The sequence below is a fragment of the Mixophyes fleayi genome, chromosome 3, assembly GCF_038048845.1.
Source record: "Mixophyes fleayi isolate aMixFle1 chromosome 3, aMixFle1.hap1, whole genome shotgun sequence".
Lineage (NCBI taxonomy): Eukaryota > Metazoa > Chordata > Amphibia > Anura > Limnodynastidae > Mixophyes > Mixophyes fleayi.
This window is the reverse complement of record NC_134404.1, coordinates 33,515,112-33,537,978: the sequence shown is the minus strand read 5'-3', so window position 1 is coordinate 33,537,978 and position 22,867 is coordinate 33,515,112. Positions and strand designations below refer to the sequence as shown.

The 22,867-nt window shown below is 41.1% G+C and overlaps 1 protein-coding gene across 1 annotated transcript in view; it reads left to right on the top strand.

Annotated features, from left to right (window-relative positions):
* Positions 1-22,520, top strand: part of SPATS1 (spermatogenesis associated serine rich 1) — a 38,198-nt gene extending 15,678 nt beyond the window's left edge. The window contains exons 4-7 of the mRNA XM_075200490.1: positions 2,557-2,721; positions 16,189-16,306; positions 20,985-21,047; positions 21,959-22,520. Of these exons, the coding sequence (XP_075056591.1) occupies positions 2,557-2,721; positions 16,189-16,306; positions 20,985-21,047; positions 21,959-22,118 (506 nt within the window). The 3' untranslated portion in view covers positions 22,119-22,520. The remainder of the gene's footprint in view (positions 1-2,556; positions 2,722-16,188; positions 16,307-20,984; positions 21,048-21,958) is intronic.
* Positions 22,521-22,867: the final 347 nt, after the last annotated feature.

Below are 22,867 nucleotides of genomic sequence, written 5' to 3'. Positions count from 1 at the left end.
CAATATTAGTAAATAATATTGAATTTATAATTTAGATTGTAAAATAATAAAAACACAGCTCAAAGTGAATCACTTCCTCATTTGTCCACAAATGATTATAAACAATTCACTAATAGATAGATAGATAGGTACTCCGATTAGCCACCACATTAAAACCACAGACAAGTGAAGTGAATAACATTGATTATCTTGCTGCAATGGTACTTGCCAAGGGGTGGGATATATTAGGGAGCACGTAAGGATCTGAGCGACTTTGAGAAGGGCCAAGTTGTGATGACTAGACGGCTAGGTCAGAGCATCTCCAAAATGGGAGGTCTTGTGGGGTGTTCCCAATATGCAATGGTTAGTACCTACCAAAAATGGTCCACGGAAAGACAACCGATGTACCAGCGGCATTGTCATGGGTCCCCAAGGTTTATTGATGCACGTGGGGAGCAAAGGCCACCACCACCACCGAACACGCCTACAATGGGCACGTGAGTGCCAGAACTGGACCATGGAGCAATGGAAGAAGATGACCTGGTGTGATAAATGACATTTTCTTTCATGTGGACGGCTGGGTGCATGCGCATCATTTACCTGGGTAAGAGATGCCACCAGTATTCACTATGAGATGAAGGCAAACCAGCAGAGGCAGTGTGATGCTCAGGGCTGGGAAACCTTGCATTGATGTGTATGTTAGTTTGATACATTCTATCTACCTAAACATTGTTGCAGACCAACAACACCTTAGCAACAGTATTCCTTGATGGCAGTGGCCTCTTTCAGCAGGATAATGCGCCCTGGCAACCTGCAAAAATTGTTCAGGGATGGTTTGAGGAACATAGCAAAGACTTTAAGGTGTTGACTTGCACTCAAAATTCTACAGATATCGATCTGATCTAGCATCTGTGGGATGTGCTGGAAAAACAAGCCTGAGCCATGGAGTCCCTACCCAGGGCTGGTGCAAGGTTTTTCAGCGCCTTAGACAAAGCTTCAGCTACCGCCCTTGCTCCCCCCAAGTCTACTGGACATTTGTAAAATAAAAATAGTAACTCTTAAGCCCACCAGCTTTTCTCACTCATGCCACCCATACCCACCATCTTTTCTCCCACATGCCAACCATACCCACCAGCTCTTGTCACACATGCCACCTCCGTTCCACCAGCTTTTCTCACATTGCCCCTACCCACTTGCTTTTCTTTCATATGCACTCCTTCCCCAGGCACATTAGCCAGCTTATTTCACCCATGTCCCCCTACCCACCAGCTTTACTCAAACATACCACCTGCCAAATAGTTTTTACGTCACATACCCTCTTGCCCACAAAATGCTAATAAATAAAAAGCTTAATGCTGTATGTATGTCATTTGGATTACCTTTGTGTATGTGTTAATGTATTCTGCACATTTAAATTAATTATACCAATATATAGCAATAGGGGAGAGTCAAATAGTGTGCAAATACTATTCCATTAAATTAACAGTATATTACTTGTGGAGATATCTGAATGTAACCCTCCCCTCCCCCCCAATTTTCTCCAGCTCCCTCTCTCCACATTTTCTGTAGCCCCCTCTCTCCACATTCTCTGTAGCCCCCTCTCTTCACATTCTCTGTAGCCCCCTCTCTCCACATTCTCAGTAGCCCCCTCTCCCCCCTTTATCCCTAGTCCCGTATCTCCACATTTTCTGGTGCCCCCTCTCTTCACATTTTCTGGTGCCCCCTCTCTTCACATTTTCTGGTGCCCCCTCTCTCCACATTTTCTGGTGCCCCCTCTCTCCACATTTTTTCCAGTCCTCTCTCCCGCCGTTTACTTTGAATTACAGAAATTACCTTACCGTTTTGCATCTTCTCCACTTCTTGCTTCTTCTTCTTTTCCTTTTTCTCTTCCTTCTTGTGAGCCTCTCGGCTCCTCTCCACTAGCAGCATTGTAATATCACAGCGTTGCCAGGATCCCAGCGCTAGAGAGATGCGGAGAGGCAGCGCTGTCACAAGGCCTCTCTTTACAGGTAAGGACAGCAGGATGGGGAAATAGCAAGCGGGCAAACTCAGTGATCACACCGCTCTGGCTGCCTAACTAACAATGTCTGATTCAGAGACATGTGTGTGTATCTGGCCACAGTGCTGCCCCCCAGAGCCCGGTGCTCAAGAGAGCTGCCTAAAATTGCCTAATGGCGGCCTTGGCTCCACCTCACAATTTACAGGACTTAAAGGATCTGCTGCTAATGTCATTACACACATTGCCATATTAAATTTTAGAATCTGATTGGTTGCTATAGGAAACATCTCCACATTTCAAACCCGCAACTTGATAAATATACCCCCTGGACTTTGCAATTCTATTCCACTCTTCCCTGCAAAAAACTTTCAAGGACCATCAAATTATGAAGGAATCTCCAGTGCACAGACCTCTTTAGGTCACTCCACAGGTTTTCTACTGCACGAAATCCAGTATACAGTTGGTATTAAAACTGTAGTGTTTAGGCTAGATCCTCATGGACACCTTTCCTAACAAATAGACAATAAATGGTAGTATGATCTCCCAAAAGTTATATCCAATTTATTTATATTTTTCAGGAAGCCATCTAGATGTTGGAGCTGAATGGAGTTTTTATCCCAACTTTGGATTTCCCTTCACTTACCACATTGGAAAACGCTGCATTATTGATGGAATTCACCGAAAAAGCCAGTCGTCCACACCTGTACGGACATTACCACTAGGCTTAATGCGGAAAAAAAAAGGTAAACTACTTCTTGAATATTTTAGGGAATGTAGGAAATTAAGCAATGTATTATTGTTTAAAGTACAGCACGTTAACTTATCTGAGGATGTAATCCGCCAGGGGTTAAAAAACATGTACCAAATATGTGTTTTGAGGCCTTTTTTACACTGGTTTGGCATGTTGTAGATACTTTCGGATCGATTTGGGTACTATGTGGTGACATTGAATATGTCGACACTTATACTTTCGACATCAAAATGGTGACAGTATAAATGTCGGCATATTCATCATTCTGTCGATGTTTAAAATGGTGACAGTAGTATTGTTGACAGTCACAATGTCGGCAATTAAAGGACAATGCCAGCGGGTCCGCCGGCTGACCCGATGGGCAATACAGCCGGTGGGACCAGGACAAAATAGTTAATATTAATAGGAAAAAAAACACAAACATTACCATCTGTAGCTCCGCCGGCACAATACAGTAAACAAATAAATGTAAAAAACAGCATGGCCTCCCTCTCCCTCCAAACTGACTAATCCTAGTGCTGCCAACCTAGACTGGTACTAGCAATATTGGGGGAAAAAAGTGTGGGGTCTAACTCCATTATACTAGAATCAGCACTAGGCTTTGCCAGCCTTTGGTGGCACTATAGCAGGGAAGCCCGCAATGTGAGGTCCCCCTGTCATAATGAGAACCAGCCACGGGTTGGTTAGCATTAGAAAGCACTGAGCTCTTCCCAAACCCCTAAGGGGGTGGCTGTGTGGGCATTAAAAATTATTTTATATGAAAGACAACATTTTGCCTTGGTGCACTACAGATCCCAGCAAGCCCAGGCTGCCCTTAGCAGTTTGGGCATGCTGGCGCTTGTAGTACTACAAGCACCAACCTACCCATGGCTTCAAGGGCATGCTGGCACTTGGGGAACCACAAGTGCCAGCATACCCTGGTGCCCAGGGCCCATTGGGACCTGTGGTGCATCAAGACAAAAATCAAATAAAACACAACTCTTGTTGTAAAAATAATTTTATTGTAAATAAATAGAACATACTTACCAACTTTTGCAGCCAGCTGTCCGGGAGGGGGCTTCATCTGGAGGGCGTGGCCATGTGAATTATGCCCTTAGGTCACGCCCCCTGTCAATATTTGCCCATTTCAGCCTATCGGTGGCTGGGGGTGGGCCAGGACGACGCGTTTAGCCCTGCCCCATCCGCTTCACAAACGAGGTGAGCTGGACCCTGGATGTTGTCCTGCTCTCCCGGGAGTCCGGGAGAACTCCCAAAAATCCGGGAGTCTCCCGGAGAGTAGGTAACTATGAAATAGAATACCCAAGTCCATGGTTGTCCATAAAAAATACCTTTTAAGCTTAATTCCTTTCAAGAAGCCTTACAAAACTTACCCCATGGTGTACAATTAGAAAGGTGTGTGCTGCAGATGGGGTTTCACTTGGATGTTGACATAAGTTTTGGATCCTCAGCACTGTTGGACTGGGGCATGAAGGGCCCACCAGGGCACTGCAACGCTAGGGGCCCACCAGAGGGGGTGTGGCCAACCATCAAAGAGGCGAGACCAGACACTAGAGGGGGAGTGGTCAGCCCACAAAGGACAGCTAGCACCATAGTGTAGTATATAAAGAATGCAGTGTGTGTATAAAGAGTACACAGTCTTGACCTGCACCTTAGATTGGGCAGAACAGTCACCAAAAATCGTGATTATCCCACTAGACCAGGCTTGGCTAACCTGTGGCACTCCAGGTGTTGTGAAGATACAAGCCTCAGCATGCTTTGCCAATATATAGCAGCCTATTGCTGGAAGGGTATGCTGGGACTTGTAGTTTCACAAAATCTGGAGTGCCACAGGTTAGCCAAACCTGCACTAGACTCAGAACATTTGACAGACTGTCCTACCTGTTCTTGTCACCACCTGTGGCTGCTGGTTTATTTAGCTGCGGCTTGTCTGGATCCTGGAATGTTGAGGGGCCCTATTTGGAAAAAAATAATGGGTACATTTAGAAAATTCCAACCAGCCCCGGCGTTAAATCAATAGGACCCACATTTAATACTTAGGACTTCCTCCAGCCCTAACATAAAAGTAATAGTATTCCCATTTAATAAACCTATTTCCCTCCCAACAGACAGCCCCTGCAATAAATTAATCACATTTACGTATAATAAATAAACCTATTTCCTGCAACCGTCACTGCCATTAAATAATTCATATTCACATTTAATAGACCTCATGCTCCTCAAACTCAGCCCCACATTCAATTAATAGCGCCCAAACCACCCCATCTTAAATTCATAGTCCCCACTATAAAATTAAATTGCCCCATCTTCACCCTACAAAGAAAATAGTACCCATTATTTAGCCACCACCTACCAAACACACACATTACATTGCCACAAGCCCGTTGTGCCATCACACACATTACTGCGCCCCTTCATCACCATGATGTGCCTCCTTATGATCACACTGCGCCCTCCATGTTGCTTTTGCTCCCCCCTTCATCACCCTGTGCCATGCTGCTTTTGCTCCCCCTTTCTCCTGGCCCCCCTCCACACACTGCCATGCTGTCTGTGCTCTCCCTTCACTCTGCCATGCTTCTCCTTCACTCTGCCATGCTCCCCTTCTGTTCCATGCTCCCCCTTCTCTGTTCCATTCTCCCCCTTCTCTGTTCCATGCTCCTACTTCTGTTCCATGCTCCCCCTTCTGTTCCATGCTCCCCCTTCTCTGCCATGCTCCTACTTCTGTTCCATGCTCCCCCTTCTCTGTTTCATGCTCCCCCTTCTCTGTTCCCTGCTCCCCCTTTTCTGTTCCATGCTCCTACATCTGTTCCATGCTCCCCCTTGTCTGCCATGCTCCTACATCTGTTCCATGCTCACCCTTCTCTGCCATGCTCCTACTTCTGTTCCATGCTCCAGCTTCTGTGCCATGCTCCCCTTCTGTTCCATGCTCTCCCTTCTGTTCCATGCTTCCCCTTCTCTGTTCCATGCTCCCCCTTCTCTGTTCCATGCTCCTACATCTGTTCCATGCTCACCCTTCTGTTCCATGCTCCCCCTTCTCTGCCATGCTCCTACTTCTATTCCATGCTCCAGCTTCTGTTCCATGCTCCCCCTTCTCTGTTCCATGCTCCTACATCTGTTCCATGCTCACCCTTCTGTTCCATGCTCCCCCTTCTCTGCCATGCTCCTACTTCTATTCCATGCTCCAGCTTCTGTTCCATGCTCCCCCTTCTCTGTTCCATGCTCCCCCTTCTCTGTTACATGCTCCTACATCTGTTCCATGCTCCCCCTTCTCTGCCATGCTCCTACTTCTGTTCCATGCTCCCCCTTCTCTGTTCCATGCTCCCCCTTCTCTGTTCCATGCTCCCCCTTCTCTGTTACATGCTCCCCCTTCTCTGTTACATGCTCCCCCTTCTCTGTTCCATGCTCCCCCTTCTCTGTTCCATGCTCCCCCTTCTCTGTTCCATGCTCCTACATCTGTTCCATGCTCCCCCTTCTCTGCCATGCTCCTACATCTGTTCCATGCTCACCTTTCTGTTCTATGCTCCCCCTTCTCTGCCATGCTCCTACTTCTATTCCATGCTCCAGCTTCTGTTCCATGCTCCCCCTTCTCTGTTCCATGCTCCTACATCTGTTCCATGCTCCCCCTTCTATTCCATGCTCCAGCTTCTGTTCCATGCTCCCCCTTCTCTGTTCCATGCTCCCCCTTCTCTGTTCCATGCTCCCCCTTCTCTGCCATGCTCCTACATCTGTTCCATGCTCCCCCTTCTCTGTTCCATGCTCCTACTTCTGTTCCATGCTCCCCCTTCTGTTCCATGCTCCAGCTACTGTGCAATGCACCCCCTTCTCTGCCATGCTCCCCCTTCTCTGCCATGCTCCCCTATCACTTACCTTTTCTATCTGCTTCTTCCTTTTCTTCTCTTCTGTCTTGCCGGCGCTCCTCACTGAACGTCGGGCGTGATGACATCACGCCCGACATTCAGTGCGAATGGAGCCGGCGCTGCGATTACGTGAGTTTTTTTTTTTTTAATTAAAGTTTCTCGCTCCCCCCACCAACGAACAGGGAAGCGATTCAAGGTCGGGGCCTACCGGTGGATAGCCCGGTCCCCCGGCGGGCCAGTCCGACCCTGATCCCCAGACAGTCACTGACAGCTGGGAGGAGCAGTGTCAGACCTCTCAGATGAAAGCTGACTTTTCTTTTGCTGCCTGATCATTAAAAACAGCAGTGCAGACTTAACAGGTCACTGTCTGGCTATTTTAATACGGCAGACAACTGGTTAAGTAAAAACAATTAAATAGAAACATTTCACAAAGTCATACTCTGTTATTAAACTTAAATTCAGATTTGGAAGTCCTGCAAAATCATTGTTTGCAATTTTACACACAATATTGATTGTATTAAACTACTTTTTCTGTTCATTCCTGAACAGAAAAAAAATAACAAGTATTTTTTTAAGTCATCGTAATCTTATTTTTATTACATTTGACAGATTGTATTTATTTTTTACTTCTTTCTTAACACCTTAAAAAGAATCAATATAAAACTATCTGTTATAGAATATGACATAATTCTTCTTTTAATTTTTTTAACTAACAGGAATTTTAATAATAACATTGCATTTTAATTTTAAGGTAAATACTCAAACATATATTGTTTTTCTAATACTACAATAAATATATTACAAATCAGTTGATCATTTACAGGCTTTAAAAGAAAATGTGTCTTAATGTAAAGTAATATTGTTTCATTAGGATGTACAGTTATGGCCAAAAGTTTTGAGAATGACACAAATATTTTTTTTCACAAAGTCTGCTGCCTCAGTTTTTATGATGGCAATTTGCATATACTCCAGAATGTCATGAAGAGTGATCAGATGAATTGCAATTAAGCAGAAAAGCACACTACAGAGTCCTAACCAACTTCAAGTGTGCATGAATCAGTCTTTTATAGTGGATTGTAATGAGACAAGTATATGCAGGTGTATAGGGCCACTGAGGTATCAGATGACGAGATCTGATGCTAGGTCTCTGCAACGCTAGTTAAGAGAATCTGTTGTTTACTTTTATACTGATTAAAACATATTTCTGTCTATTTCTGAATGCGAATTAATCTGATATGCATTATCATAGACTTTCTTAATTTAAATTTTTATACAACAAAACATGATCCTTTATGTCTGCTACTAATAAGGTGTGTGCAATTGTTCATTTATTGTCCCGCCTTGCCATGACATTGAACTTTTTCCCCAAAACAACATTTCCACTGCATTTCAGCCCTGCCACAAAAGGACCAGCTAACATCAGATCAGTGATTCTCTCATTAACACAGGTGAGAGTGTTGACGAGGACAAGGCTGGAGATCACTCTGTCATGCTGTTTGAGTTAGAATAACAAATTGGAAGCTTTAAAAGGAGGGTGGTAATTGAAATCATTGTTCTTCCTCTGTTAACGATGGTTATCTAATCAAAGCAAATATAGATAGAATTAACAGCGCTGACTCTAGGTTTCAAAGCTGCCTATGTATGGAAACTCCTATCCACAACGGAGTATAGTAGAAAATACAATAGTTTAAGACACAAATACCATACATAAAACGGCGCTTGAAAACAATACTGACTCTAAGTCAATGATCACACGTATTACAAGTATATAATACCCTTACTAAAATAAACATGGAAGTCCAAATGTCACTCCGAAATAGAGCAGCAAATATAGACTCCACAATAAAAGTCACTTCAAAATATATGTGGATAAATTCTTCAAAACATCTCGGCGTCCCCTTAGGGAAATGCACTTACTAGATTATCGTAATTAAACAGCGAGGAATCTTTCCACGATGACAGCTTCACTCCGGAGCTCACTCCCCGATAATGGCACTGTTCTCCGAGCTTCACCGCTGTCTCCAGAACACAGTCTAAACGGACACGCTCACCAAATGGAGATAGGTCTCCCTCAATTAGTAATCAGCCAACACCACAACAGCTTCCGATATGTGAGTGCTGGTATCCGACCGTATGATCCTTCTTATAATCGCTTCTTTCATCTGTATTTCCTCAAATATATATATATATAAGTACCGCAATCTTCATTAATTATGTTGTCACTCACAGCGGTAGGATATGGAGCAGAAATGATATGTGGAAGAAACGGAAAGCACTAATAGTGCATTATCTTTTTAAAAAGCATGTATTTATTCAAAACAGAAAACTTCAGACACATACATAAAAGAGTATCACTTATATGATTCTTTCTCGGTTGCACCCTTACCCGCATAAGATGTTAAATATGCAAGAATAAATTATCCACAGAATCGCCTGCAATTCATTGGACTCAGCATTCACGGTAAGAGGTACAGATCCATAAAACTCCCCAGCAAACGCGTTTCAATTCAACTGAATCTTTCTCAAGGCTCCTTGACACATATCGGAAGCTGTTGTGGTGTTGGCTGATTACTAATTGAGGGAGACCTATCTCCATTTGGTGAGCGTGTCCGTTTAGACTGTGTTCTGGAGACAGCGGTGAAGCTCGGAGAACAGTGCCATTATCGGGGAGTGAGCTCCGGAGTGAAGCTGTCATCGTGGAAAGATTCCTCGCTGTTTAATTACGATAATCTAGTAAGTGCATTTCCCTAAGGGGACGCCGAGATGTTGTGAAGAATTTATCCACATATATTTTGAAGTGACTTTTATTGTGGAGTCTATATTTGCTGCTCTATTTCGGAGAGACATTTGGACTTCCATGTTTATTTTAGTAAGGGTATTATATACTTGTAATACGTGTGATCATTGACTTAGAGTCAGTATTGTTTTCAAGCGCCGTTTTATGTATGGTATTTGTGTCTTAAACGATGGTTATCTGCAAGGAAACGTGCAGTCATCGTTGCTTTGCACAAAAAGGGCTTCACAGGGAAAGATATTGCTGCTAGTAAGATTACACCTAAATCAACAATTCATCAGATCATCACAAACTTCAGGGAGAGAGGTTCAATTGTTGTGAAGAAGGTTACAGGGCGCCCAAGAACATCCAGCAAGCACCAGGACTGTCTCCTAAAGTTGATTCAGCTGTAAAATCGGGACACCACCAGTGCAGAGCTTGCTCAGGAATAGCAGCGGGCAGGGGTGAGTGCATCTGCATGCACAGTGAGGCGAAGACTTTTGGAGTATGGCCTGGTGTCATGAAAGCCAGCAAAGAAACCACTTCTGTCCAGGAAAAACATCAGGGACAGACTGATATTCTGCAAAAGGTACAGGGATTGGACTGCTGAGGACTTGGGTAATGTCATTTTCTCTGATGAATCCCCTTTCAGATTGTTTGGAGCATCTGGAAAATTGCTTGTCCGGAAAAGGAAAGGTGAGAGCTACCATTGGTCCTGCCAATAGTAAAGCATCCTGAGACCATTCATATGTTGGGTTGTTTCTCAGCAAAGGGAGTGGGCTCACTCACAATTTTGCCTAAGAACACAGCCATGAATAAAGAATGGTACCAAAACATCCTCCAAGAGCAACTTCTACCAACCATCCAAGAACAGTTTGGTGATGAACAATACCTTTTCCTGCATCATGGAGCACCTTGCCATAAGGCAAAAGTGATAACTAAGTGGCTCGGGGAACAAAATATCAAAATTTTGGGCCCATGGCAGGAAACTCACCAGACTTTAATCCCATTGAGAACTTGTGGTCAATCCTCATTTGATTAGGCAAAAATGGACATCCGTCAGTCAGTATGTGGCCCAGAAGTTGATTGACAGCATGCCAGGGTGAATTGCAGAGGTCTTCAAAAAGAAGGATCAACACTGCAAATATTGACTCTTTACATAAACGTAATGTAATTGCCAATAAAAGCCTTTGACACTTATGAAATGCTTGTACTTTTACTTCAGTATACCATAGTAACATCTGACAAAAAGATCTAAAAACACTGAAGCAGCAGCTTTGTGAAAAGCAATACTTGTGTCATTCTCAAAACTTTTGGCCATGACTGTAGGAAGGGTAGGGGAGGGAGAGGAGGGGTCTTCATGAGAACAAGTGTAATATCAAATGGACTTTTGAGGTATTGAGGGATAGGTAATATCAAAAATAGTCTTAATAGTTATTGAATCCAGGTAGTAGGTAAGTATTATAAGAGGGGGAATTATGGAAATTGTACTTTTAGTCTGTCATTTTTATTGAATAACCCCCTTTGTCTGCAAAATAACTGAAAGTGGATTTCAAATTCTGTTGAGCATAGACAAACTGAAAATTGTGTGTAACATTATCAGCCCTGGAGTGAATATTAAATTATTATAACTGCTGCTATTGATATAATTATTATTATTTAAATGCACAATTATGATTATTATTGTTATTTATATTATTACCTAAACCTGATGTTAGATATATAAAATATATAAAGACTTGGATACAATGACATAAGATTTTGCAACAAACTTATAAGGCAATGAAAAAGCTGCAACCATGTATCCTCTAAGCAGCTAGCACAATTCAGCAACAAAAGGCTAAGGAGTTGCATGACTTTTCAACATATCCTAAGAACTTATGTTTATGGCTAATTCTTACTTTAACTTGACATTTTCAGTGATGATTTCTGAATTACCCATAATGTTAATTACATTGCAACTTGTAAAAAAAAAATGTGAAAAAGCTAATCTGTATATTCACAATGTCTACTTTTAACAATTAAATATATTTAAGTCTTATTCGTAACTCAACAACAACAACAAAAAAAGATTTATCAATTACTGTCTTTTGGTGTAAGTAAACATTCTATAACTGCAATTCCAGGTATCATCCAACAGGGGGAACCTGTGCTTTACAGTTTTAAGAATGCTTCACAAGAAAATCCAATAACCTTTCTGCAAAAGTCCTTTGCACTGCTTCCAGTAATGAATATTTCACGCTTCTTTTTATAACCGAAAAATGTAATGAGCCAGCAGAAATAGAGGAAAACAGCAGTAGATATATTAACACCTCAGCCTTCAAAACGTTGTAAAGAAGAGGATTTGCCCTACAACACAAAAGTCAACAAGTCAGCAAAATCTAAAATACTTTTCCATATCTTTCATGAGCACTTCAAATAGAAATACATCGGGGGTTCCATGAAAAGATGCCATTGTTAGTGTAGATGAATTGTGACAAAGAGTCAACACACAGCAATCCTATATATTTCTGGCTTTGACTGGTTTATTTTCCATGTGCTATCTATACTACACAGAGTACTGTGCTGCTTTTCTGCCAAATGGAAATGATAGTGTTATATATCACAATTTTCATTGTGAAGTTTTAAAGGCCTTCAGGCTGAAGATCTCAATAATTCAAAATTTTAACGTCTTCACTCCCAGATCGCTCAGCTTGAGAGGACCATGAAACATTATGATTTCTTTATATTAAATATACAATTGTTAATGGCTATTTATTTAATTTACATCAATAATAATTTAATTTCAATCTACTTCCCTTTTAATACAAAACTTCCTTCTTCCAACAAAAGCCTAAAATTCAGGTAAATGGCCCATCCATCCCCAAGAATTGAATTGCCAGAGCCCCAATGTGAGCAGGACTAGCACTAGACCACCTTTTCTGGGTTCTATAATTATCGACAGATGGCCAAGATCTTCCTTTGCTGGTCTCCTTTGGTGATCAGCTAGAGAGGCTAAAAAATGTATTTGGTTCAAAATTCGAATTACACCGGTTTGATAGCAACAAAAAAGTTCACTGTACAATCACCAACTGACCACAATTAGAATTTTTGGTTCAAAATTTGCTGATTGTTTTTGCCGTTAGCAGTTCGTAGTTTGCATTCACAGACCACTTTAGTTGCTCGGTTTTCAAAGTTCACATTAAAATTAATATTTTTACATGCTTTTATTTTTAAACATTGTCTAAATAATGATTTTAAATAATAACATATTTTTAATTGGTTACTGTGTTCAAATTTTGAAATTCGCTGTTTGTCCTTCTGGTTTGACATTCGGCATTCCTATTTGAAAAGTGTTGAAATGTATAATTTTAAACTCAAAAGTGTTTGGGTGTGTTCGCACATTTGTGAACAGGCTCGGCCATGCGCTAGACTGGCTTGATGCTTGGCAAACCGGCTTTATCGTGGTCTAACCAGCTCAAACATTTCCAAACCTGTTCAACTTTCTTGGATTTAGTTTAACTTTTTTAAATCAATCAAAAATTTTACAAATTTTAACATTTTTATATCAACTCAATGAACAATATACAATATACACACACAGACTAGGGTCAATTTGTCAGCAGCCAATTAACCTACCAATTAACCTACCAGTATGTTTTTGGAGTGTGTGAGGAAACTGGAGCACCCGGAGGAAACCCGCGCAAACAGGGGGAGAACATACAAACTCCTCATAGCTAAGGCCATGGTCGGGAATTGAACTGATGACTCCAAGTGCTGTAAGGCAGAAGTGCTAACCACTTAGCCACCGTGCTGCTACTCGCTTATCTTCAAGTGCCCGCCCAAGGATGACTCATCTTACCATGGGAATACGCCAAGATTAAAACCTCACACTTTTATTCCTTGTTTTCTTTTTACTTTGGAGAACGACTACTCTAAACTCTAACTATTTCTACAAATTTGCACCCCAAAAATGTTGTGCCCCCCTCCCCCAAGCCTGGTCACCCTATTGTATAATCAGACCTTGACAACAAATTTTTAAATGTAAGCTCATAAAAACAGGGCCAGTTTTCTTTTTCATGTTATTATATGCAATTTGTTTATAGCACGATCCCCTAAATGTACAGTGCTACGTAATATGCATTCACTTTAGAAATAAAGTATAATAATAATAATAATAATAATAATAATAGCCACCACCACGATATATGGACACACAATGCATTTCGCTTTGTACAGATGCACTTATACACCACCGTGCACATAAATACTGTAAGCCTACACCCACTCTGTGCTGTATTAACTTTTGTGGGACCCATTTGAGATTTGAGGTGTCTTAAATAAGTCACGGGAGAAGATTTGCGTCTAAAAATGCATCCTTTATAAATTGCCACATAGAATTACAAAACATTTGCAAGTTTGCTTTCATTTGCTTTTATATTTCAATAATGGTTCAGTAATACATCTCTGAATAATTGAATTGATCAATAGAAGCCTAAGCAGGCACATGGCAGATAGCTTGGATGTATTATATAATAATGCATCATGCATAGGTTTCAATAGAACAGCTCCACCCAGTGGCCAGATTGTCATGGGAACGGCTCTTGTGGCATTGTGCAAAATGAGGGCTATTTACTAACATTGCTCTAATATAAAGCAACCCATCAGACATTTGCTTTCATTGTATAACTTGTACTACACAGATAACAACTAATTGCTAACTTTTGAATGAAGGCTCTATATGCAATAAGCTTCTCCGTTTCTAGAGCACTGACTCATATTGGACTGCTGCCTGGCCCATTAGGCATTGACAGCTTGACACAGGCCAGGGGTTTTATAGGATCCCGGTATACAGAGGTACACCTTACCGTCACTTATACTACTGCTTTTATTGTAAAACTATCACATTCCATCCACTTAGATCTTTCATACCGCCATGTCTAAATTTCCATACCATTGCTTCTAAATTTCCACTTTGACCACTGATGACACCTAGAGACAGCCTGTTTCACTCTTATTGGGGCTCAATACTATAGGACAAAGGTTCCTGCTCAGCATGGGAAGTGTTACAAAGGAAGTCTGACCAAATGAAACAAACTAGTGACAGTATTAAGCTTCTCCCTTGGAACAAAAATGCACATAGACTACTCATTTTTCGGTGCCCTTATTTCTGTATGTATAATTCAAATGACAGCCTTCTGAGTCAGTGCACTCAGCATTTGGAGCATGATCCTGGCGTGTTTTTGAGACAGTATACTACATACAAATAGACTGTTTCACTCATGTTTGAGTTCATCAGTGTAAGCTAAACAAAACCTACTTAGCATGTGAAAGGCAAATATATATATATATGTGTGGAAATAAGTTGAAAATATTTTATTAAATGCGGGGCTCATTTTAGTTTGTAGGATAAATAACTGAAACAGGTGCATTTACATATTTATATTAATTATATTAATTATGTGTTTGGAGAGTGCAGAGTATCCCTGTTTTCTTGTCTATACAATGTGGGCAACCCCCTCTTGCACCCGTCTGTACATGGTGAGTGCAGAGGATCTATGTCTGTTTTTGTTTATACAATGTAAGTCCCATCACTCTTGCACCCCATTGTTTACATTAATTAATTCCATCTTGTGTCAGGTGAGTCCCAGGTCTCCTATGGCTGCTAGTGGTAGGGAAAGACTTGCCTTTAAAAGCTGTATGCAGGTAAGCCTTAAGCCCAGATAAAATAGCATAGCATTTGATCATATTAGGACTGACCAGAATGGGAAGACTTTGGCGTGAGTTGGTCAGCTTAACATATATTGCAATATGTGGAACTAACATTCCCTGTTTTTAATATGGAACAGTATTAAGTACAGCATTAATTATGTGTTTGGAGAGTGCAGAGTATCCCTGTTTTTTTGTCTATACAATGTGGGCAACCCCCTCTTGCACCCCAGTCTGTACATGGTGAGTGCAGAGGATCTATGTCTGTTTATATTTATATTATACCTGGTATAGCTACGCAGAATAAGATGAACTATCTGGCAAAATGGTACATGTAGAGAGAGCTTTTAATACTATGGCCTGATTGCAGGTTTAGACCAACTGTAGCACTTCTGTTGTTCTATAACTATAAGTCCCAGAATGCCCGGAGAGCCAAAGGGTGAATATCCAATGATAAATTGTTTCTCTTCCTTGCACATACCCATCTAAACTTACTGCTGCTCATGTTCCGAGGCCTTGTGCTTAGAAATTAAGACAGTTGTCTATTGGCTCCAGTGTTGTCAATGTCATATTCCGTAGACTGATGTCTTTAACCAAACCCTTCCTTATGATGAACTGTACTGATGTGATGCACTGATTTCATTAAAGGAAAACCTCATGGCTGTTCCTATAAAGAATGAAAAGTTGCAGTATGTGCATACTTGCCAACTCTCCCGGAATGTCCGGGAGACTCCCGCATTTTGTGAGAGTCTCCCGGACTCCCGAGTGAGTGTGGCAATCTCCCGAATTCTGTCCCACTTCCTAGTGAAGTGGGCAGAATTAGCTCCCAAATGCCACGATTCCCGGTGAATCACAGCGTTTGGCCCCAGAGGGGTGATTCTGGCCGCCCCGCCCCCCTCACGCCCACCTCCAGTGTCTGGCTCCGAAAGAGAGCTGAAGAAAGTAGGTAAGTATGAGTATGTGTGTGTGAAATAATTGCTCATATAGCTGGCTTCTCTGTAAAACCTAAATAGACCTAAACAGCATTACCTATCATTAAACCTGATTTTACAGTGTATCTGCACAGACCACACCTAACTCCTATCGTCTGGTTAAAATGTAGATGTTAACATTTTTTTTTCCCCATTTCTCGCTTACCTTCTAGTCAGTGATCCTAGGAACGGGATCCCCACGGCCCAGCTGGGTGATAAACCTTTCCGTACAGTGGAATACAGTCCCGGTTTTCACAAATTCGGATCTACATTACCGGTGGTTAATTTTAGGTGTGTATAAAAGTGTACTTGTCTCCTGCGCCGAGTAAAGGGCGCCATCTAGTGGTCGGAACCATTATATTTATATGAATGAAGCCTACTAATTCCGCAGGAACTAGTTTTGGAGGCTGCTCTCTATGGGCCTGAGTCATTAAGTAGAGCAAAGCAAAAAAAAAAGGAGTAACTTTGCACCTTGGCAAAACCATGTTGTATTGGAGGGGGAGGTCAGTTTAAAATGTGGGGACAGACTTATAGTTGGGGTAGGGCATGTCCTAGATCAACTTTAAATTTTAGTGTAAAAATAAAGTGTGCTACATGACAAAAAAGCCTGTATTTTCTTCATGTGCAAAATAATTAACTAATTTGCACCCCTTGCATTGTAACATGGTTTTGTCCAGGATCAAATCTACTCCTTTTTTTGCCTTGCTCTCCTTAGTCACTCAGGCCCCATATGTGTGGCTAGAGTTAGTATAATGTAAGTGTCATTATGTGCATGTGGGAGTGTGAGGATATGTTTATGCATGGTTAGTGAGAATTACTCTGTACATTACTTCCAGCCCCCTACCAAGTGGAACCCAGGGGGTAACTTTATCAAGCTGCGGGTTTGAAAAGGTGGACATGTTGCCTATAGCAACTAATCAGATTCTAGTTGTCATTTATTTAGTACATTCTACAAAATGACAGCAAGAATCTGATTGGTTGCTATAGGCAACATGTCCACTTTTTAAAACCCGCAACTTAGTAAATTTACACCTAGAGCACAATGGTCTTCGTAAGTGCAGGGTGATTGCCCCAGAACCATAACTTAAAATTTTGGCGCCTGGGGCGAGAAAGAAAGATGCCGCCTCCCTAGCCCTCAATTTTAACCAAATGAACCTAAAATTTTCATAAATTGTGCCCCCCCCCGTTCAGAGTTGCGCCCTGAGCGGTCGCCCCCTATCACACAGCCCTAGTTACGATCCTACATATCCCCACACTCTATATCGCTCACTCCTGACCCTCTCTGGTTATTCCCCCCCCCCCCTCTGTTTCTGCACTTCCCTCCCTCTGGTTCTCTCTTCTTCCATTTCTCTTCCCTTTACAGCTCCTTACCGTTCCCGGTAGCTCTCTTAACTCCTCTCCGCTAAAAAGCAGAAAGATATTTTTAAAAAAATTAAAAGGTGTTGTCTATATTTTCCTGTGTAATACCCAAAAATTAAAATTCAATTTACCAAAAGGGGGCCCTATCTACCATGTAAAGCAGTGTAAAACTGACTTATGTGGATTAAGTAATAAAAACGTTATTCCCAATTGAGCTAACATATTACCAAAATGTGAGAATCGATAAGCTGAAGAGGGAAACCATCCATTCCTTATTGGTTCATACTCGTTTGTTTGCAAGTGCACTGTGTTTTTTTCCTGCTCTTTGCAAATATTTAAAGTGTTAACGCATCATTCTGTAGCCGAAGTGTCTTGTAAGGACACTTATGTATACTTAGATAAGTATATATACAATTTGTTGAAAAATCTTTCCAAATTCCTCAGTAACTTTCTAATCCTCGCTGGCTCACACATTATGCGACATACTGCGGTCACACAATGTAAATAAGAAGCTATTCACCTGTAACAGCACTAAATTAGTGTCGCCAGGAACATCTCGGCCAGCTGCAGATATCAGGAGAGCTGCTGAGTTATTAGAGAAGTGCTAGCGGTGCAGAAGTTTTATTTGCTTAAGCATTTGGGCGAGTGTCCAAAGGGACAGGTATTTAAATGTGCAAAAGTTTTTCTTTGACATAATGATGCAATGACTAATACATTTTCCTTGTACATTAAGTTAAATAATTAAATCCCAATTGCAGCTAATATACATAAGATTTCTTTTATAAAATCTGGTATTTGAGTTCCAAAATTGTCAGAAATGCAAGAAATTTATACTTATTTTTATATTTTCTCCCATCATAGAGGGGAATATTTATGAAACTCCAAAGAGGTTTAAAGTCCCCTGAAAACTGCTGCATTTTCAAGTTTAGAGTTTATTTATAAACAGAGGATCGCTCAGGTGTCAATGGGGGCTACGTTTTTTCCCTTTATATCAAGTTCCGAAATGCTGAAGATGGCATTAGCCATTATATCCTATAGGGATATACTGTATATTCATTTATCTTCCCAGCAGGCTTTGTGCTCTTACCATTGCAAATTCAGCCAGCCCATGAGAGCCTGCGATCACCTACAACAGTGTTGGCTAACCTGTGACACACCAGGTGTTGTGAAACTACAAGTCCCAGCATGCTTTGCCAATATATAGCAGCTTGGAAGGGTATGCTGGGACTTGTAGTTTTACAAACACTTGGAGTGTCACAAGTTAGCCAACACTGACCTACAGGCTCCTATTGGAGCCACTGTCCCAGCTAATCAATTTTAATAAATTGCCACGTTAATTAATTTCTTATCATTACAATAAGAAATTAAAATTACCTTGAACCATTTGTGATTTGGTCATAAATAGACCCCAAAGAACCTTATGACCACTTGTTCACAGTCAAGCAGGGGTGAATGCAGGATTTGTAGAGGGGGAGTTTCCAAATCAATAATTTCAAAACAGAGCAAAAATAAACTTGTTGCAATAAGGCCAAGAACCCACTGGGGTTGTGTTAGCATTTTTACCACTAACAAAAATGCAAGGGTATATGTTTGCCTTTGTGGTTCTTACTAGTTATTTTGATAACTTTTGGTGCCAACTTGGTGGGTATGGCGACACTACAAAAAAATGTTTCTAGTGTCACCCCTGTTTACAGGCATAAAAACACTAATAAAATGCATGTAATTAATGCCACTGGATTTGAGGTCTAAGCTACAGACAATTTTTATAGGCAATTTTTTTCCTGTAAATATCTTCCCTACCACAGGGACAAACTTGCACCTACCAGAGTCTGTTTAGGCATTTGCCAATTATCTTACCAGTATGTGTCAGCTTACCATGTGTCTGTAACGTGGGAGGTAACACCTGACCCAAAGACATACAGAAAAAACGTCTTTCAACATTGCATCGAGAGGACGGAAGAACAATTAAATCAGTAATAACAGCAGAATATGCTCTACTGCAGAATTTACAGCGCTAAAGTTCGTGATTAGCAACAAAACTATATACAAAATGTAAAATTATCATAAAAACATGGAACAAAACTTATTTGGACTCTATCTTGCTTGAGTTTAACTTTACCGAATCATTACTCAAGAGAGTTGTCTTGGGAACCCGGTCATTTGGCAGTGATGTTGCTTGGACCTCTTCTAAGAGATAAGAAAAGGAGATAATGCTCGCACTAGGGATGGAACCTTCCTCATAAGGGACAATATATAGTAATAGTTGTATATCTAATCACTTTATATGGAGATATATGTTAGTTGAGGGGTGCACCACCAACTTAAATAATCAATCTAAAGGTAGGAAGAAAAAGGAAAGTTGTGGTTCAAAGAACAAGGGCACTCTGATTCCTGGGAAACCAGAGTGCCCTTGTTCTTTGAACCACAACTTTCCTTATTCTTCCTACCTTTAGACCTCTTCTAAGAGGAAGGGCAGGAGAGGAGTGATCTACCTTTCTCCTGAAGCTCAGTAGCAATCGATCACAATTGCAGGTGTTCTTAGGGGTGGTTTAGGATGCAAAATTAATGTTTGCCCTCTCCCCTCCCCCATATGCATGCCTCCCAATGTTTTGAATGAAGAATTGGGATTGAGGGACAAGAATGTGGCGTGGTTACGCTACACGGGGCCATGGCCATGTCACATTAGGGGTCTGACGCTTCTCCTGGGGGCATGCCTTGTGCTTCGGGAGCACTGAGGCTCCCCCAATCCCCTTCCTTACCAAAAAAAAAAATCCCCTTTAATTCCATACACACCTGCCTCTGGTATGCATAACATTGAAGTGCTATCTCTTAGTGGGAAATATCTCCCAACTGTCCCTGAATAGGGACTGTCCTGCCACAACCAGTGCAGTTGGCAGACTGTGCTGCCCTCTCCTACCTGTTCTTGCACCTTTGACAACCTGCTGCTGATGTATTTATCCCCTTTTGCTGCTTGGCCGGATACTGGAATGTTGGGATAGAAATGGTATAGGTGTAATTCAAAATATAGTAAAAGGCAATGAGCAAAACTTTATTTGGACTCTATCCTGCTTCCTGGAAAAAGTATTCATTTACCATAATCCTCAACTGTAGAGGACTAGATGTAGAGGTGGAGGAATTGGCTCCCCCAGATCCAGGACAAGCTGCAGCCTATCTGTTTAAAGAAACAGCAGTGCCTATTACTCTGCCTCCCAGTTGGGAGAAAAGAGTAAAGTGATATATTAGTTAATATTCACTGTTATTTTTTCTAGAATTGTGAATAGCAGATCATGTGTGACAACACATACAATGTAAACATTTTACAGTATATCCCCATTTGTCCATGAATCCTATAAACTAAAAAATAATATGAATTCCGTTACCTTATGTATGAAGTGTAACCAACACCTCTTAGATTGTAAACTAAAATGGACAGAACCATGGTTACTTTTTCATTCATGTCATTGTATATAATTTATTTGTATCATCGTCAACATACAGTGTTGCGTAATATGTCGGTGCTTTATAAATAAAAGGATAAGGATGATATAAAAAAATGATTGTGGCTACATTTTTAGCCCATTAGATAACTTTTATGATTTGTATTTTGCAGGGAATCCTATAAGATAAAAGCTGACACATTTATTCCTCTTCAAAAATTGCCCATGGAGCCCTGGTAAGTATAAGGGTAAGTTTTGTTTCTTATCAGTGTGCAGGGTAGGAAACAACTTTAGGCCCAGATATGTGTTGTATCTAAGAGGAGAGGAAATGAAATGAACAGGTCAGGTCAGGTGACATATTCTGGTCAGGTGACATATTCTGGTCAGGTGACACACAGATGGAGAACTTTCTTCATTCTAAAAAGGACAATCAGGCATCCACCCAAATGCGTAACAATTTACCCAAAACAAAAGACTCCATCTGTAAAGACAAGGACCACCTCATAAAGATAAAGTAATATATTGAGTTCACTAATAGGAGATAATGTGATTAGGCTAGTATGAAAATGTATTAGTCACATAAACATGTTCCAAAGTATTCCATTGACGAGCTCTTGGAATTAGTCCAACCTAGGCTTCTATCCACTAACTCTTTGTTTAATTGTTGCCAAGGGGGCCAATAGGAAGGTGTATGGGTACAACCATTGGGTTGCTACCACAGCAAAGCCACATTAAAGACTGACCAAAGTGACTACTCGGACCAGAACTTAAACGTGGTCTATGCGGTCACCTAGCTCCTACGCTGCTTGCTCAAAATCAGATTTTGGCAAAGCTGTGTGCACCACCTAGTGTATAAGACCAAATGCCCCCACATAGCCAGCCGGATAACTCAGCCTGGGGGTTGGCTAGAAGAGGCAGCACCAGGGCCTGAGGTTACTCTCAGCAGCCCTCGCATGTAAATTTGTGGATAAACATATATTACAAACCAGGCTTTTGCAACATGTGATTTTTCAGCTGCAGTGGAGCTACAAGTTCCAGCATGCCCTTTCAGACAGAGTCACTCGGACTCCTACTATAGATAGCTACCCACCTAATATAAAGTAACTGACTTGCAAGCTGCGTATTCTCTTCTGTCTGATGTCCGCAGCGCTCCGTTCAGAGTCAAGATTCGTAGGCAACATCTGGAAGAAGAAAAAAGAGACGTGAAAGAACTCAATACATGGAAACCAGCTCAACGTTCATTTCTCTTTGACTTACCAGGAATTGGAAGAATAAAACCAGAACACGACACGGCAGCAAAACTGTAGTGTAATTGTGCATTTTCTTCTTCATACAGCTGTATTTTTACGCCACTCTCCTAACTGAATAATAGCAATATGAATAAAATGTACACTTATGGTTCAATAATTAAAACTGACACATAATATATGTTTATTAGTTGTAAGGGCATTTGTAGTGTAAGAATTATTGTTACTAGTGTGTATTACTATTACTATGTACTATAGATCGCCAGTCACAGCAATATTTCAGTACAATGAAACAGCATAAAAATAATCTATTTGTTACTTCATTTGTACCATGCATGATTGATTAAAATGGACCTGTCACCTGTACACTGTGGAAAAAGCACAAGTGCCTCCTAATGACTATTAATTCAATATTAATGTGCATTGCCCCTCCCACCTATATAATATGCTAATTAGATGACCTCAGTCTTCAATCTGTGAAGCTTGATGTCCAAAATTTACACATTACCTGGTTAATGGGTGATCTTTATTCTTATGACTAATAATTCTTAAGTGATTAAAATACTCTGGGCAATTGCATGCAATCTCTTGGACCCACTCGGGATGTAAAATGACAGGTTACACTCATTCAATCAATAGACTCTATTGGCAATAACTGTACTTAATGAGCTTGTCATAGCTGCCAAGGGACTCAGTGCTATCAGCACATCGCACACAGGGAAGTCTCAGCAGACCTTGGTGTACTATGTCATCATTCAATGCTTATAGAATTTAGGGGTCTAGTTATCATTGATGGCTAGTGGACTGCA